Source organism: Capricornis sumatraensis, chromosome 4, assembly GCF_032405125.1.
Source record: "Capricornis sumatraensis isolate serow.1 chromosome 4, serow.2, whole genome shotgun sequence".
Taxonomy (NCBI): Eukaryota; Metazoa; Chordata; class Mammalia; order Artiodactyla; family Bovidae; genus Capricornis; species Capricornis sumatraensis.
This window is the reverse complement of record NC_091072.1, coordinates 156,784,846-156,801,031: the sequence shown is the minus strand read 5'-3', so window position 1 is coordinate 156,801,031 and position 16,186 is coordinate 156,784,846. Positions and strand designations below refer to the sequence as shown.

Here is a 16,186-nt window from a genome sequence, read left to right as displayed (position 1 = left end):
CCAAAGTATAGGCCAGCCCGCCCATCACTGCTGCTGCCACCTAACTTCAAGGTGCTGTCCACCCGAGCCAGAGCTAGTGCAGGACCCATAGTACCAACCATACACCGTGTGGCACTTGGAAAAGAAGAGTGGCTCTTCTGCCAGGAGTATCAAACAGTTGTAGCAGGACCAGACGAGCACTTCACTGGAAGAGGAGAGATGCTCAAAGAGGAACTCTGGCCAGGGAGAGAGGGAGGAAGCAATGTGAAAACTGTGTGATAATGCTCCCTTAACTAACACTACGGTTTAGATTTATTAAGCATCTCATACCTGTCACTTCATCTGTTCATACACCCTCGCCCTAAGACATGATCATTAATTCACAGATAAACCTGGAAAATGCCCTCTGGCTTATTGTCTAACTTCTTCTTTTTACAGATGGGGAAACTGAGGTCCAGAGAGAGACAGCTGGTGGTAGAAAAGGGACTAGAACCTAGGTCCCCTAATTCTCAGGATGGGCAGCAACATGATGCAGAGAAAAGAGGTTTTAGAGCCAGAGAGCCTTGATTTTGCATCCCTTCTCTGCCAATCCTAAGCCTTGTCGATTTAAACCAGCTGTTTCCCTTCTCTGACTTCCCTGGTGGCTCAGACAGTAAAGCATCTGCCTGTAATGTGGGAGACCCGGGTGTGATCCCTGGGTTCGGAAGCTGTCCTGGAGAAGGAAATGGCAACCCACTCCAGTATTCTTGCCTGGAGAATCCCACGGACGGAGGAGCCTGGTAGGCTACAGTCCATGGGGTCGTAGAGTCGGACACGACTGAGAGACTTCACTCTCACTCTTTCCCTTCTCTAGTTCAATTTCCTTATTCATAAAATAGCAAAGATGAGGACCTAAATGTGGCAACATTTACAGTGCACCTCAGGGCATATTTCCTGCTCATCACAAACTTTCAAGACACATTAATTCCTTTTTTTCTACAGGTCTTTCTACTACCCCACACTAGATGTTTATTTCTAGATGGTTTATTCCTAGACTGGTCTAAAAGTCAGTAATAAATTGTTCAAGGTCAGTTAGAAATCTGTCAAAAGAGGATTCAGATTTCCTGAGGTGTATTTTCTAGACTCTGTCATATATAATGAATATGACACCAGCCAGTCCCTTCAGTATGCATAACAAAGAATCCCAACAGAACTGCTGCTGCCGCTGCTACATAAAAATCTCCAGTCAGAATTCTGGGGTTCTCAGAGGAGAAAGTTAGAAGGGGATTCCCACCTGGGATGTCAGCGTGGATGAAGGCCAGGGCATGCTTCGCTGGTGAGTGGACTAATACTGCAGTTATACATTGGGCACTGGCCACCTGCAGAGTCTCATCTCTGGAGAGAAGAAGCTGGAGAAACAGGCAGCAAAATGTGCCAGTCACAACACAGACAGGACCAGAGGGAGGCACCTGGGCGCCTCAGGGCAAGAGCCTGATTGTCTCTGAATCCCTCCCACACTACTGGCACCAGGTGTAATCATGACACTTAAGGAGAGCAGCTGTGGATTATGGAAAAGAGTCTATGAAAAGTAGCAGGCGTGAAATAGAACAAAAGAACACAGTGGCATTCCAAGAACACTAAACCTGTCCCCAAGAATGCTCTGGCCTTCACTGACCAAAGTATTTTCACAGCCCTCGTCCAGTTTTGATGTCGGCAACAGGCCTGGGATGTGACAAGGCAAGGTTCTACTATTAGCCTCATTTAACAGAGTGTGCAGAAAAGAGTTAATACTGCAGACCTGAGACTGTAGCCTTAGAAAGTCCTTGTCTGCAAGGTTGGTCACTCACCGAGTCTGGGAAGCTGAATTTCAGGAGGGTTCCCAATTCCCCCAGAACTGATAAGAGTGGCTCATTGTGACTAAACCGTTTGTTCAAGCAATACAGTTTATGCTGCACACCTGCTTTCTTTCTGGGAATCTAGGATTTTGGTACGTGCTAGGCAGAGGATACCTACATAATCAGATAGCTCCCAATTAAAACCTTGGGCACTGAGACTCTAAAAAGCTTTCCTGCTAAACATTTCATATATGCTGTCACAGTTCATTGCTGGAGGAATAGAGTGCTTCTGGTGCGACCCCACTAGGAGAGGACTCTTGGAAGCTTGTGCCTGGTTTTCCACTAGACCTCATCCCACATACCTTTCCCTTTGCTGATTTTGCTTGGTATTCTTTTGCTGTAATAGATCACGGCTGTGGATATAACTGTACATTGAATCCTGTGAGTCTTCCTAGTGAGTCACTGAAACTAGAGTGGTCTTGGGGACCCTTAACACACAAAGGAAGGAACGAAAGCTCACTAAAGTTAAGTTACCTATGCCAGGCCACACAGCTCGTAAGTGGCAAAGCTCAGGCAGACACTCAGGTCAGTTCAGTTCAGTTCAGTCGCTCAGTCGTGTCCGACTCTTTGCGACCCCATGAATCGTAGCACGCCAGGCCTCCCTGTCCATCACCAACTCCTAGAGTTCACTCAGACTCATGTCCATCGAGTCCGTGATGCCATCCAGCCATCTCATCCTCTGTCGTCCCCTTCTCCTCCTGCCCCCAATCCCTCCCAGCAGCAGAGTCTTTTCCAATGAGTCAACTCGTTGCATGAGGTGGCCAAAGTACTGGAGTTTCAGCTTTAGCATCATTCCATCCAAAGAAATCTCAGGGTTGATCTTCAGAATGGACTGGTTGGATCTCCTTGCAGTCCAAGGGACTCTCAAGAGTCTTCTCCAACACCACAGTTCAAAAGCATCAATTTTTCGGCGCTCAGCCTTCTTCACAGTCCAACTTTCACATCCAAACATGACCACAGGAAAAACCACAGCCTTGACTAGATGGACATTAGCCAGCAAAGTAATGTCTCTGCTTTTGAATATGCTATCTAGGTTAGTCATAACTTTTCTTCCAAGGAGTAAGCGTCTTTTAATTTCATGGCTGCAGTCACCATCTCAGGTCAGCCACATCCAAATCTAGGAGTCTTTCCACAACTGAGATGCCTCCTTCATCAAAATTTTAAATCAGGTTACTCCTCTAATTTAAGTATTTCAATGAATTTCCATTGAACTTTGAATAACATCCAAACTCCTACTAGACACCATAGCTATTAGGAGTCCCTAGAACACTTTCCATGGGGTCGCAGAGAGTCGGATATGACTGAGCAACAGAACTGAACTGAAAAACACTTTCAGAAATCAAGGAAAGAGTTTAATGCAACCAGAGATTTTAAGTATAAAAGAAACTGGCCTTCTGGGGGGAAATGACAAGCAAAACATAGCACAAGACAGAGGAGAGAGCGCATGATTTTAGAGCTTCAAAGGAAAAGGACCAAGCTGCACATTTCTTGAGGACTACAAACTTAAACCCATCTCAGTTATGTTAGACTTAAAAATGGATAAAGAGCCTTTCCATTTGCATGTAAAGGAGTTTCTAGATATTAATCTTTATCTTGTTCTCTTTTATATAGGAAATGACATGTATTTCAGTCATGCCTAGTGATAAAAGGCAAACCATTATTTTATGTACCACTAAGAAAGAAGAGCTATAATTAAACTATGACATACCATTAATGGTAAAATGTCTCCCAGTTTGAGAGCTGTTACAGTATTTAAACCTTAGAAAAATGATATTTAACCATTAAGCAAAGCAATGATTCTTGGCTTAAAATGTATATTCCTTATTGTGTTGGGATTAGACTGACCAAAAAAAAAAAAAAAAGGAAGAATGGAAGTAGAAGAATACAGACCAGTCCTTATTTAAAATTTTGATATTTTGTTAATCATTAATTTTTTGCATTAACTTTGATTTTTTAAAATTCTGCATTCAAATACTATTTATCTTGATTGCTGAGGTCTTCTTACTCTTTTTTGTTTTGATTGCTGAGTTTTTAGCACCCCCTTAAGTTTTCCACCTAAGGCAAGTGCCTGCTCACCTCACCAAGTTCCAGACTTGCTGATTCTTGTAGTAAATAAAACACTAATCATCCGAAATGGCCAAGAGAGGAACATCCATGTATGGATGGAGCTCTAAATCAAGATTCCTGTCTCCACGAAGCTCTCTCTCCCTAGGGAGGTGCTCTCCAGTCTCCGTCCCCGCCACTCTCATGCTGCCTTGGTGCGCTCCTGCTAAGTCCTGACACCACCAAGGACTCCAGGACAGCAGCAATTAAGTGAACACAGAAATTAACCCACCATGAGCTTTTGTGGTTCAAAGACACAAGACTTGCTCTTGAGAGTTCAAGGGCCCTGCATGGACCATTCCAGAGGCATCCCAGGGAGGTTAGGAGGGGCAGTTTGCTCTGGTTTTTTGATTCCTACCTTACCTAATCCTAACTGTCCCTTTCCTGTTTCTAACCAAGGTACCTTCTCCTTTCTGCAGAAGGGGTCCCACAGTCTAGTCAATGAGTGACATCCCTGATATCAGGTGAGGATAAGCAGCTCTGCCAAGCCCTGTGCTGAGCACTGTGGACAGAGACAGCCAGACTCAGGTCTTGCTCTAAAGAAACTCCCAATTGATCAACCACAACATGGTGAGGTAAGCACTGTGAAGAGGGCACATTCTACCTAAAGGAGCCAGGGGACAGGGGAGCTCTATAGGCCTTGAAAGCTGAATCAGACCAAGGAGAGGGGAAAGGCTTTAAAGGCAAAGGGGAAGAGCATCTGCACAGGCACAGAGACAGGAGGTCCTAGCATATACAGGACCAAGGAGAAGTTGCATCTGGCTGGAGTGCTGGGCTGTGGGGTAGAAGAGAGGCAAGTAAGGCTGAAGGGATAAGCTGGGCCCAGAGAAAGAGGGCTCCATGTACCAACCTGAGAAGCTTGAATAATCCCCAAAACAACTGAGGTGGCTTTGTTTCCACAGCTGCATGTATTCTCCATTCTCAGACAACCCAGATGTAAAGCAGAGGATACAAACATTAAGATTCATGACTGAAAGAAAACCAACGTTGAGTCTTCCAACAGCATGTTGTTTTGGCCAGTGAGAAAGTACTTAGGATATCCTAGGTAGAAGGATAAGGAAAAAGCCCCAGGAGATTCAGGTTCCTGGGTTACTAAAGCCAGAGACCAGGAGTCACAGGACAACTACCTTTTTGAGCACCAAAGGCAATGGGGTCTCTCCTGGTGGCCCCTCAACACTCTCAGCACTTTCCACCAGCGCAGACTTGTTCATGAGCATGGACACAAAGAGGTCATACTTCAGCAGCTGCTTTAGCAAACCTAGACAACAAAGGGGTGGGGAAGTGAGGCAAGAGCAGCATGGGTGCAAGGACACGCCCAAGGTGGCTCCTCAGACATCTGCTACAAGTTTCTTCATCTCTCCATAGATGTTCCTAAGCATTTTATTATTTTTAACACTACTGTAGATGGGACTGTTTTCTTAATTTATTTTTGAGATAGTTTGCTGCTACCATATAGAAATTCAACTGATTTTGTATCCTACAATTTTACTAAATTCATTTATTAGTTTTAACACTTTTTAGTGTAGTTTCTTGGACTTCCCTGGTGGTTCAGACGGTAAAGCGTCTGCCTACAATGCGGGAGACCCGCGTTTAATCCCTCGGTTGGGAAGATCCTCTGGAGGAAGAAATGGCAACCCACTCCAGTATTCTTGCTTGAAAAATCCCATGGTCAGAGGAGCCTCGTAGGCTACAGTCCACAGGGTCACAAAGAATCACACACAACTGAGCAACTTCACTTTTCTTTCAGTGTAGTTTTTAGGGGTTTCTATCTATAAGGTAATATCATCTGAAAACAGAGACAATTTTACTACTTCCTTCTTTTATTTCTGCCTTTTATTTCTTTTTCTTGCCTAATTGTTCTGGCTAGGACTTCGAGTACTACATTGAATAGAATCCCACCTTTTTCTTTGCAATCTCCATGACAGCGCACACCACAATTAATTCTAATTGTCCACATCTGCCCTCCACAATGGACTATGAATTTCCAGATTAGAGCATGGGTTTAATCATCTGTACAAATCCAGAAGGGGTCCTGGTTCAGAATGAACACTCTCTATGTATTGCTGAGCTATTCAAAACAGAGCTCTTGGCCCAAACTGTGAAAATAAATTGTTGTTACCCAGACTATGCTTTTCCCTGTAGCCCCTGCTCTGAAACAGGTCTGCACCCAATCACCACAGTGCCCATTTGCTCTATCCAAAATACGAAAGCTCCCTGCTCAAAAGCATTTGATAGATTTTGTGTATTTATGTAAGGAAGTTAACAGGAGAGGTTGAAAGGGTACACTGAACCTCAAACAAGAGAAACTTGGACTTCACCCTGGAGGCCAAAGGAAGCCATAGATGATTTTCCAAATAGGAAACTGACGGGACACGAGCTATGCAGTATGAAGATTAATTTGGCAGCAAGTGCAGGATGCACCAGGGCAGGCAGTAAAGACCAGAGGCAAAAAAACTGCTGTCCCACTTTTCCTCTTCTTCTCCTTCCAAAGGTGACGTTCTTAAGATACCACACCAACATGAGGCATCTTTCACAGTCTGTGCCTCTTATCTCCCAAATCCATGACTTCTACCCCGTGCAAAGCAGGAAGCCTCCCCACCGCTAATGAGTCTGCATCTCAAATCCTCAAAAAAAAAAACAAAAAAAATCTCAAAAAGCTTTCTCTTTTCTCTCCAGTCCCACATCTTACCCAAGCAGTTGATCTGTAGCTCCTTTGTCTGGGCACCATCCATGGTGGAAAGGAAGAGAGGACACAGCTTCTCCCGGAAATGGCCCAAAAGCATCTCAGCAGCAACTGGGGAGGAGTACAGCTTCCCATAAAGGTAGCAGACAGAAGCCTGCACCCCCTCATTGGGGTACACTAAACCTCTCAACAGATGCTCCATCAGGTCACCTATCCAGAAACAACCAAGGGATCAAGGGAACCTCACAATGTCAACTGCTAGATGACACTCCAAACTACTGCCCTGAATGGGGCAGTCATGGTAGTCCCCTATAATCCCCCACAATACATGATTTCTGGGAACCTAAAAGAGAAAACCAAGGCATAGAGAAGTTAAGTGATTTACCCCTGGATAAATCTCTATGAGGTAACTTATTTCCTTTTACTAATAGAAAGCGCTTCTATATTCCAGAATTAATTCCTCCTCCCATCTGAAAGACTCATAGTAGATACTTAATTATTTTGTGTTAAAATAATGAATAGAAACAGCCCAAGACCAGAGTTGAGCAACACTTTTTTTCCCCAATTAGCCAATGTAAAGCATATTTTGCAGATGAGGAAACTGAAGCCTATAGAAGGAAAGTAATGTCTTTCTAGGTGTACACAGTGAATGGACCTCCCAGATGGAAGTGTGATCAAAGCAGCTCTTGAGAGTGTAGAAGCAGCTCTTCCCCAGAGGTCACTCACCATGTTCCATCACAAGTTTGTCTGCCAGAGCAGGGACAGCATCTACCAACTTGCCAAGAAGGGTCAAGGTGGCCAGGCTGCCTCGCATGGAGGGCATGCTACACAGCTACAGAAAGTGAACACATTCCTTTCTGTAAGTTAGGATGAAAACAGATCTCCCATCAAAGTTCACCTCGCCCTATCCACACCAAAGCCTGTACTGCCTGTGTCTCTCACAACAGTTAGTAACCAGCCTCTTTAGCTAAGTATCAACTGCCCCTATTGGACTGGGAAACCCCGGAGGAAAGGGACCAAATCAGATTTCTCTTAGAATCCTCAGTACATAGCTCAGTACGTGTTTGTTACACTAAATTAAAATTAGCGTATTTTGCCCCCTATGGAGCCAGAAACTGGAGGGGTGAAAGTTGGACACATCATAAAAATGGAATTCTAGTTCATTGCAAAAAATTATTATTATTATCATTATTATAGCTACTATTACTGAACATTCTATTTGTCAGGTACTATGCTTGATGCTTGGGGCTTCCCTAGTGGCTCAGGGGTAAAGAAGCCGCCTGCAATGCACAGAAGACTCGAGTTTGATCCCTGGGTTGGAAAGACCCCTGGAGGAGGGCATGGCAACCCACTCCAGGATTCTTGCCTGGAGAATCCCATGGACAGAGGAGGCTGATGGGCTATAGTCCATAGGGTTGCAGAGTCAGACATGACTGAAGGAACTGAGCATGCATGCATGCTTGATGCTTTTCAGGGAGAGTCAATAGTATTTATTTCACCTTTTGTATTGATTAGCTATAGCACCTAAGTAAGATTCTTAACTCTTCTGATGGGAATTAGTATCAACTTTACTGGGTTGCTGAGAAGATTGAATGAGATATTGCATGTGAAGCACCAACACAGCGCCTACAGTAATAAAGGGGCATCACCTAATGATGTGTTGATATTTATAAATATAAATTTATAAATGTAATCTTATACATTAATCACATGCAGAATAATTATGACATGATAATTTAACTTTTTAATTAAATGTTGCTCTTAATGGTGTTAAATAAACATCTGTCTTTCTCTTGCAAAAAAAAATTATTCTGATATTATTCCTATATCTTAAACACAATGCAAAAGCTGCTTGTTTAACTGATATTTTTGACTATATTGAAGAAAGCAGGTTAAATATAACATTCAGTGCTTACTTTAGATGCTGATAAAAACAAATGCCTTCAGTACAAAATACTGTATACAATTTAAACCAAACAAAAATACTAAGCCAAGACATAGTGAACATATTTCCTTAATAAATTTTTGAAGGAAATCTGTTCATATTTAGGAGGATATAGAGAATGGCCATGGGATGATTATGCCAGAAAATGGACTTCACCAACATGGAGGTAGCCTTTGGGAGACTAAAAGCGAAAGGGAGGAAGCTGCAAAGAGCACTGGGACAGAAGACCCAGGCCCTGACTCTGGCTCTGCCACTGACTCAGGCAAGTCCCTTTTCCTCTCCAGATTCAATCTTCCAGTCTATCCAAAGAAGGGCTGACCCAGCTCTGACATCTGAGGATTCCAAGAGGTACTCAAGAACCCACGGATACTTACTGACCTCTTTGTGACATTCATCCAGCAGGCAATGAATGGTCTGCTCCAACTTCAGCTGAGTCGTAAGCTGGATAAGGACTGAACAGACACAATAACATTACTTACTAGAAGACAACCCCAGGCCCAGACTTCTAATCAAAGTCATCTGCTTGTGTTAATTGGCATTAGTCTTTTCTATCTCCTCCATTCTTAACCGTTTTATAATCAATGGTTCAAAACAAGGCAACATATTACAATAATCTAGGAAGCTTTAAAAAAAATAAAAACTACTGCTCAATTCCATCCCAGATCAATTAAATTAGAATTTCTAGAGAAAAGAGTCTAAGCATTTGGATATTTTTTAAGTTTCCCAGGTAAGTCTATTGCGAAACCAAGGTTGAAACTACTATCATTATATTATTTCCACTTTTTTCCTTCCTTAGAATTTGCTACTTCATATACTAAAAAAGAGTTACGAGTTAATTCTTGTGCTGATAACTGACAATAATATTATTACTCAACCCCAAACCTATCCTTCTATACAATCATTTGTGTGCTTCTGCTGATGTCTTTGATGAGGAGTGGAGAAGAGGCTTGCTCTGCAAGTGTGGGGAAGCGGCAAACTAGATTTGGCTGCTGCTGAGGGAAGACTCTACCACTCCCAGAGTAAAGAAGCATTCTAGAACAACACTGACAGAAACAGAAAGAAGGCAGGAAGTAAACAGCGAACAGTGAGGAAGGAGCAAGTCCTTCCCCCTCTAGCTTTGCAATCTCCATCTAGTGCTCACCACCTCATGAAGTTTCCAGAGGATTCCAAGCTATGCTGGCATCTACCAGAAGCAGATGGCTTTAGGATGACAGCTCCACTCTAGAGTGGCCTTGGGAAGCCTTGGGGCTTCCCTTGTGGCTCAGCTGGTAAAGAATCTGCCTGCAACGAGGGAGACCTGGGTTTGATCCCTGGGTTGGGAAGATCCCCTGGAGAAAGGAAAGGCTACCCATTCCAGCATTCTGGCCTGGAGAATTCCAGGGAGTGTATCGTCCATGGGGTCACAGAGTCAGACACAACTGAGCAACTTTCACTTTCACTGGTAAAGAATCTACCTGCCAAACAAGAGACATGGGTTCAGTCCCTGGGTCAGGATGATCCCCTGGAGGAGGAAATGGCACCCCACTCTAGTATTCTTGCCTGGATAATCCCATGGACAGAGGAGCCTGGTAGGCTACAGCCCATGGGGTCACCAAGAGTCAGACATGACTCAGTGACTAAATAACAACAACAGGGAAGCCTTGAGGAAAATGGCAAAGGGAGATCTCCCCACCCACGCCAGTGGTCGGAACTTCAAGTGAGACGTTTGTTTATCCACATTCTCTATACTGAGAGATAGTCAAAAGTACACACAGATCATATTGACTTGCCGGGAGCCAGTGTGAGGAATCCCGCCCGTGACAAGGTCATGAGGAAGGAAGCTGACATACGCAAGGCGTGCTCAGACTTCAGGGACCCCTCTGGAAATTCCTAAGCATGTACCCCAACAAAAATCTGCCGGCTTTTGTGCTCTGCTTTTCCACTCTTCTGACATTTTCTGGAAAAAGTCAATTCAGGGCTTTAGTCTTCTGCATTTGAAAGAGTGTTTCAATCCAAATACCCCTCTGATGGCTTTCTAACCTGCCTGCAGGACTCGTACAGCTGCGCATGTGATTGTTTGAGGCCTCCTGACCGCAGGAGGCACAGGAAGCTTAAAACATCCTAGGAATGTAGGGGCTTCCGAAGAAGAGTCAAAATCTTTATAGTTGGTATATAGAAAAACAAGTAGTAGACCTTGTATTAGCAACATTAGATCTTTGAGTTAAGTACCTTCTTTGTTATAACCCACTGTGCCTTTGTTCTATAGAGATGTAACTTTAGTGCTTTAAGGAGATGTAGATTAAAGAAAAACACTTCAGGAGAAACAAAATTAACATTCATTAAGGAAGAGAGCCAAAAAGTGTTAACAAGCCTCTTGGCCAGAAGATAATGTAAATCACCTGAGACCTTTTGTATACAAAATGATGTATAGAAAGAGTCTGGGCTGCGAACGCTACATAATTTTGTGTTGCCCATTGATCTCCATGTTTTATCAAAAGTATAAAAGGCCTTCTGAACAATAAAGGACGGGACCAGCTTCTCAGACCAGCTCCTCGGACCAGTTTCTCGAACTAGTCTCTCGGCCTGGTTTCTGGGGAATCTGGCTCCCCCCGTGTCTCTCTCTCTCTTTTTCTCTCCCTTTTCTTCCCTCTGCTCTTTACTTTAATTTCAGGCTGAATTTCCATCTGGGGCGCGGAGGCTCTCCAGGTCTACTTATTTGCCCTGGTTATTAAGATCCGCACGAAAGGGAGCTTAAGGCGAGGCACCCTTAGATATTCAAGCGGGCACCGGTGGCCCAACGTAGATGGTGCAAATTCCTTGTCTGGAATTTTATTGGTCTTCCGCGTAAACCAAGCTATTCAGCCTTCTTCCTCCACTTAATCTTCCTACTACACTATAGTTTCTTAATCTAATCTTATATTAATAAATAAACGAGTTTTTCCACGCCAACGCCGTCCACCCTTCGAATTCCCTGGATCCACCGGGGCTGGACCCCGGCATTGACTTATCTGTTACAACTGCTAGCAGTTACAGCTGCTAACTCTATAGCTGTATGGTCATGGACCCAGCAGCAGCCAAGCAGCATCCCTCTCCTCAGCGGTCTGAGTTTCATATATGGGGTCCTTCCTCCAAACTTGTAAGTTTTAATAATTTCAACCTTTCCCTTTGCTTCCCTAGTCCCAGGGGTGGCAGCTGTTTTCAGAAATTGCTACCTTGGTGAAAACTTGGTTCTCTTTTTGCCTTTAGTTACCTAGTTAATAATTCTTTAAAGTTCTTTTTTCTGTTCAAATAACTTGAGTGGTTTGTGTTTCCTCACTAGACTCCTGATATAGTTCTTGTTCTTTCTGCAAGAATCCTTTCATCCCAATGCTCTTGTCTTCCTTCTTCTTGAGTCTTACAGGTAAATTCAGACACTTCCACAGCTTTAAATACCATCTATGTGCAGACAACTACCAATCACCCAACACTAATGTAAAAAAGCAGAGTTTGTACATGTCTTTGTAATAGCACTTATTAGCCAACCTCTCCTCCAGATTGTAAACTCTAACATGGCAGGAATTATGTCAGATATATCACTAGTATCACTAGTATCGAATACAGTACTTGACACAGAGTATGTGCCAAGATAAAAAATGCAGAATTAATTATTAAAAATGGAGTTTTCTTTATCTGTCTGTAAGATGGAACGCTTCATCCAGGTCTCAAATAGTCAGAGCGGCAATTCAGGGTAATATTCCCGGCTTCAAATGCTGAGAACACAGAGTTTTATCTTACCTTCAATACAGAGGTCTGTTATGCTCCCATCCTCTACATTACATAACAGTCCTTGGAGCAGAAGGAAGAGGGGGATGGTTAACAGTTAAAAGAGAAACAAATCCAGAAAGGCACACTATGAATTCTAAGACTAATAGCAGCTTTAAGCAATGTCCCAGCTAAATTCTATCCTCAGCACCAAACCCCAGATTTTCAATAATAGCACTCTGGCTTTAAAAGGATAAAAATAGTCAGTGTGTCACAGTATAAAAACTGTGTGTTCTGGAGTCTGTAACAGACCTGGGGTAAAATCCCAGTTCTACCAGCTGTTAGCTAAGGCCTGCCTGAGCCTTGGGGATCATTCTCTCTCCCTTAAAAGAATATTTTGGCAGTTGAAAGCCTGAAAAGCCTCTAGCAGAGAAAAACATTCAATTTGAGTTGGCTCCCTTCCTCCTTGAAAGGGCTCATTCCCTAGGACACTATAACTGTATTAAGAGGGACTTCTTAATTCATCTTATTTTATACATGAAGAAACTAAAGGTACAGAAAAGAAGTCACTCAATCAAGGTCACAGTCATATCAGCAGACTCCAGATCTGACTATTAATCCTGTTCAAAGACCAGACAGTCTAGACTTTTTAAAAGAACACATCCACCTTCACACTTTTAATAACAGCTGAGCTATAGTAAAGCCAGTTACCATACAATGCATCATGTATCTTAGGAAGGGGACCATTTCTTCACCATTATAACAAAATAATTTGTTAGTAAGTTAAACTTTTACATTCCAAACAGTGGAAACTATCGTTCCAAGACCATTTCTCCAAGACCCCAAAAACAAATGTACCAGGTATACAGGCAAAATTCACTCCAGGTTTCCTTTTCAGTCTCACCAAAAAGCATGCTTACGAAGTGGATACAGACTTTCTGATCCTGAGCCACCAGCTGCACAACCAGGGAGGCATGCTTCATGAGAGCATCTCGGAAGCCGGACAGCACGTGCTTCTTGCGCACCAACTTGGGGCAGATGAAGAAAATATTCAGTAGCAACCAAGTCTCAGTTGTTCTGAACCCAAACAAGTATAATTTCCAAATATAATTACAAGATTACACCAGTGGGATCATCTGAACTACGGAGTATGAAGAGGCATCATTTACACACAGGAATCCACATGTTCAAACAAAGGATGATACAAGAACTAAGGTTTCTAATACACTATATTTACAGAGTACTTTACTGTTCACAAATCACTCTTTTGTCCACTAGCTCATTTAAGCCTAATTGAATTGGTAAAGTAAGCAGGAAAAGGTACTACTACTGCTGTTTTGGAGATGAGAAAACTGAGGGTCAGAGACTTTGCCAAGGACTCAAATCTAAGAATCCAACCAGGTCTTGTCCAAGGCTCTTTCCACAGTCTATGAGAATGATACTGGGGACCCTTCATAAGTCTCACTGAAGTAGGTAGAGAAAAATGCATCCTTCCATTCATTGCAGGCATAAATCTTCACACTCAATTTGCCTCCCTATACAGGGAACTGGGTAGCAGCTGTGCAAAGTGTTCAAGACAGTAACAAAAGATAGATCAAAAAAAGGGTGTACTGAGGATAGAACAAGAACATAGGTACAACTGACTACATTGCCCCTTCAGTTGGTGAAAACTGAAGCTAAGACAAGTACGTTCAATAAAAGGTGAATTGCGTCTTTTACTGCCTCTAACCTGTGCTATTACAAGTCTCTCGTTCTTGAACTTCACCAGTTCCTCCCACATGATTCATTAAGCTAGTGACCTCAATGAGTTATTAAAAAAATTTCAATGACATTCCTTCACCTGCTAGATCCAAGCCTTAGCCTGGATTCAGACTCTTACAGGAACTGATCTCAACCGTGGCTCTCCAATATCACCTCCCTCAATTGCCCTTCAGATACATTCTAATGACCTCCCCAAACTCATCCTTGCTAATCCCACCTCCTGGAAAAAGCTCCCCCATTTCCTCTGGCCCAAATATCACCCATCTTTTCAAGTGTAATTCAAATGCTTCCTCCTCTTAAAAAAAACTTCCTTAATTTCACTCCTTATCCCACCAAACAGCACTTACCATAAACATGTCCAGCTTCTAAATTCCCAGAAATGTGTTCTCTTATCTTCTCCCATACCTCACTATCTTATTCATCTCTGTATCTCTCACTGTCCAAGAATGGCAGTCTCAGAACTTTAGCCTCAGTGATATTACAGATGTTATCAGCTAGTCCAGCGGTTCTCAGAGTATAGTCTTTGGACCCAGAGCGTGCCCAAAATCCTTTCATAGGATCCACAAGACGAAAATTATTTCCATATAATACTAAGATGCTATTTGACTTTTTCAGTTATTCTACTGAGTTTACAGTAGAGTTTTTCCAAGGAGATATGTCACGACAGATAAAATGCAGAAATCCAGCCATCCTCTATTAAATCAGATGTTAACAAAATTTGCAAAAATGTGAAACAGACATTCCTTCCATTATCTGCTGTTTTGAAAGTAGTTATTTTCATTTTGAAAATCATGTATGCCACAGAACTGTACATTTAAAAGAGTCAAAATGGTAAATGGGATGTTACCTATTTTTTTGTCAAAATAAAAAGAATTGCATTAATATGTAATGGATTTACTATTATTTTTAAATGAGTATCTTAAACTTCGTTACTTTCAACACAGTAAATAAACAAAAGCTCTCTGGGGTCCTCAACACTTAAAAAGCGGAACAGTATCCCCAGAGGAAAACCTTGAGGACCGCTGATCTAGCTGATTCCCCATCCACCCCATGGTAAGAATTCCCCTCCTGAGAATCTGAAAAACAAGTTATCTTCCGAACTCTACTTGGAGGTGTCCATGGACAAAAAACTCACAGGACAAGTGGGCAGACACTGAGGGAGCGGGAATGTCACGCTCCAGCCGGCTCTGCCTCTCAGAAAGGTCTTTCCCTCACCCCACTCCCGCCTGCCCATAACATCCACTCGTGGTTCCTGCTGCCACAGAGCCCAAGGCGCCCCCGCCTCACATTTCCCTCAGATAGCTGAAGGGAATAAGGCCCTGCGGTGTGTGCGCCCGGCCCACAGGCTGCGCTGGAGGGAGCCTGAGCGAAGGCTGGACCCTGGAGAAGAGGAGGGCAAAAGGAACGCTGGGAACGCGTGCCAATGAGTCTTGGAGGGCCCCGAGAGCCCTGGATTTAGTGCGGAGAGCGTAGGCCCACACGAGGCACAGAGCCAAGGTCAGGGCCTCGTTATGAAAGAGGCTGCGGGGCGGCCTGCGGGGTAGGGTGAGGGGCGGGCCTGGGTAGGAGCCAGATTTAACCAGGCGAGGGCCCGGCTTAGTTTCCCCGGAGGTGAGTCAGGTTCAAGCGACCTGCTCCGTTGAGGGGAGGGCCTAGTTGGTGAGGGAAATGCTGGGACCCAGTTCGCACCGACACGCCGGGCTCCGGCAGCAGCTCCAGCGCGCAGGCCAGGCAGCAGCGTGGGGACACGGGCAGCAGCCAGCGCGAGTCGTGCCGGTAATGGGCTCTCTCGAAGAGCAGCGCCGCCTCTTCGTCCCTCCCGGGCCCGGGGAGGCCTGCCGCCGCCTCCCTCACAGCCATCCCTCGACCGGCGTTCTACCGCGACAGCACTGTTCCCGCCAAGTTTATGCGCAAGCGCACTTGGCAGAGCTCGACGCAGGCGCGCTAGAAGGAGGGTAATGCGCCTGCGTAAACCGAGTACCGGGCAATTCGGGAGAGCAGCGGTACCTAAAGGCGAGTGAAGGGACTGAGGACTCACCTTGTACGTCTAAGCTCAAAGCTGTTTGCTCTTATCAGTTCTGTTCAGTTCACTCAGTCGTGTCCGACTCTGCGACCCCATGG

General features: G+C 44.0%; 1 protein-coding gene across 1 annotated transcript in view; it reads right to left on the bottom strand.

The window, feature by feature from the left end:
* MEI1 (meiotic double-stranded break formation protein 1) overlaps window positions 1–15,925 on the bottom strand; it is a 56,539-nt gene extending 40,614 nt beyond the window's left edge. The window contains exons 1-9 of the mRNA XM_068971840.1: window positions 15,755–15,925; window positions 13,209–13,332; window positions 12,338–12,388; window positions 8,963–9,036; window positions 7,366–7,471; window positions 6,646–6,849; window positions 5,084–5,214; window positions 1,253–1,367; window positions 99–215 (exon numbers count right to left, since the gene is read on the bottom strand). Coding sequence (XP_068827941.1) covers window positions 99–215; window positions 1,253–1,367; window positions 5,084–5,214; window positions 6,646–6,849; window positions 7,366–7,471; window positions 8,963–9,036; window positions 12,338–12,388; window positions 13,209–13,332; window positions 15,755–15,925 — 1,093 coding nt within the window. The remainder of the gene's footprint in view (window positions 1–98; window positions 216–1,252; window positions 1,368–5,083; window positions 5,215–6,645; window positions 6,850–7,365; window positions 7,472–8,962; window positions 9,037–12,337; window positions 12,389–13,208; window positions 13,333–15,754) is intronic.
* Between the last annotated feature and the right edge of the window lie 261 nt (window positions 15,926–16,186).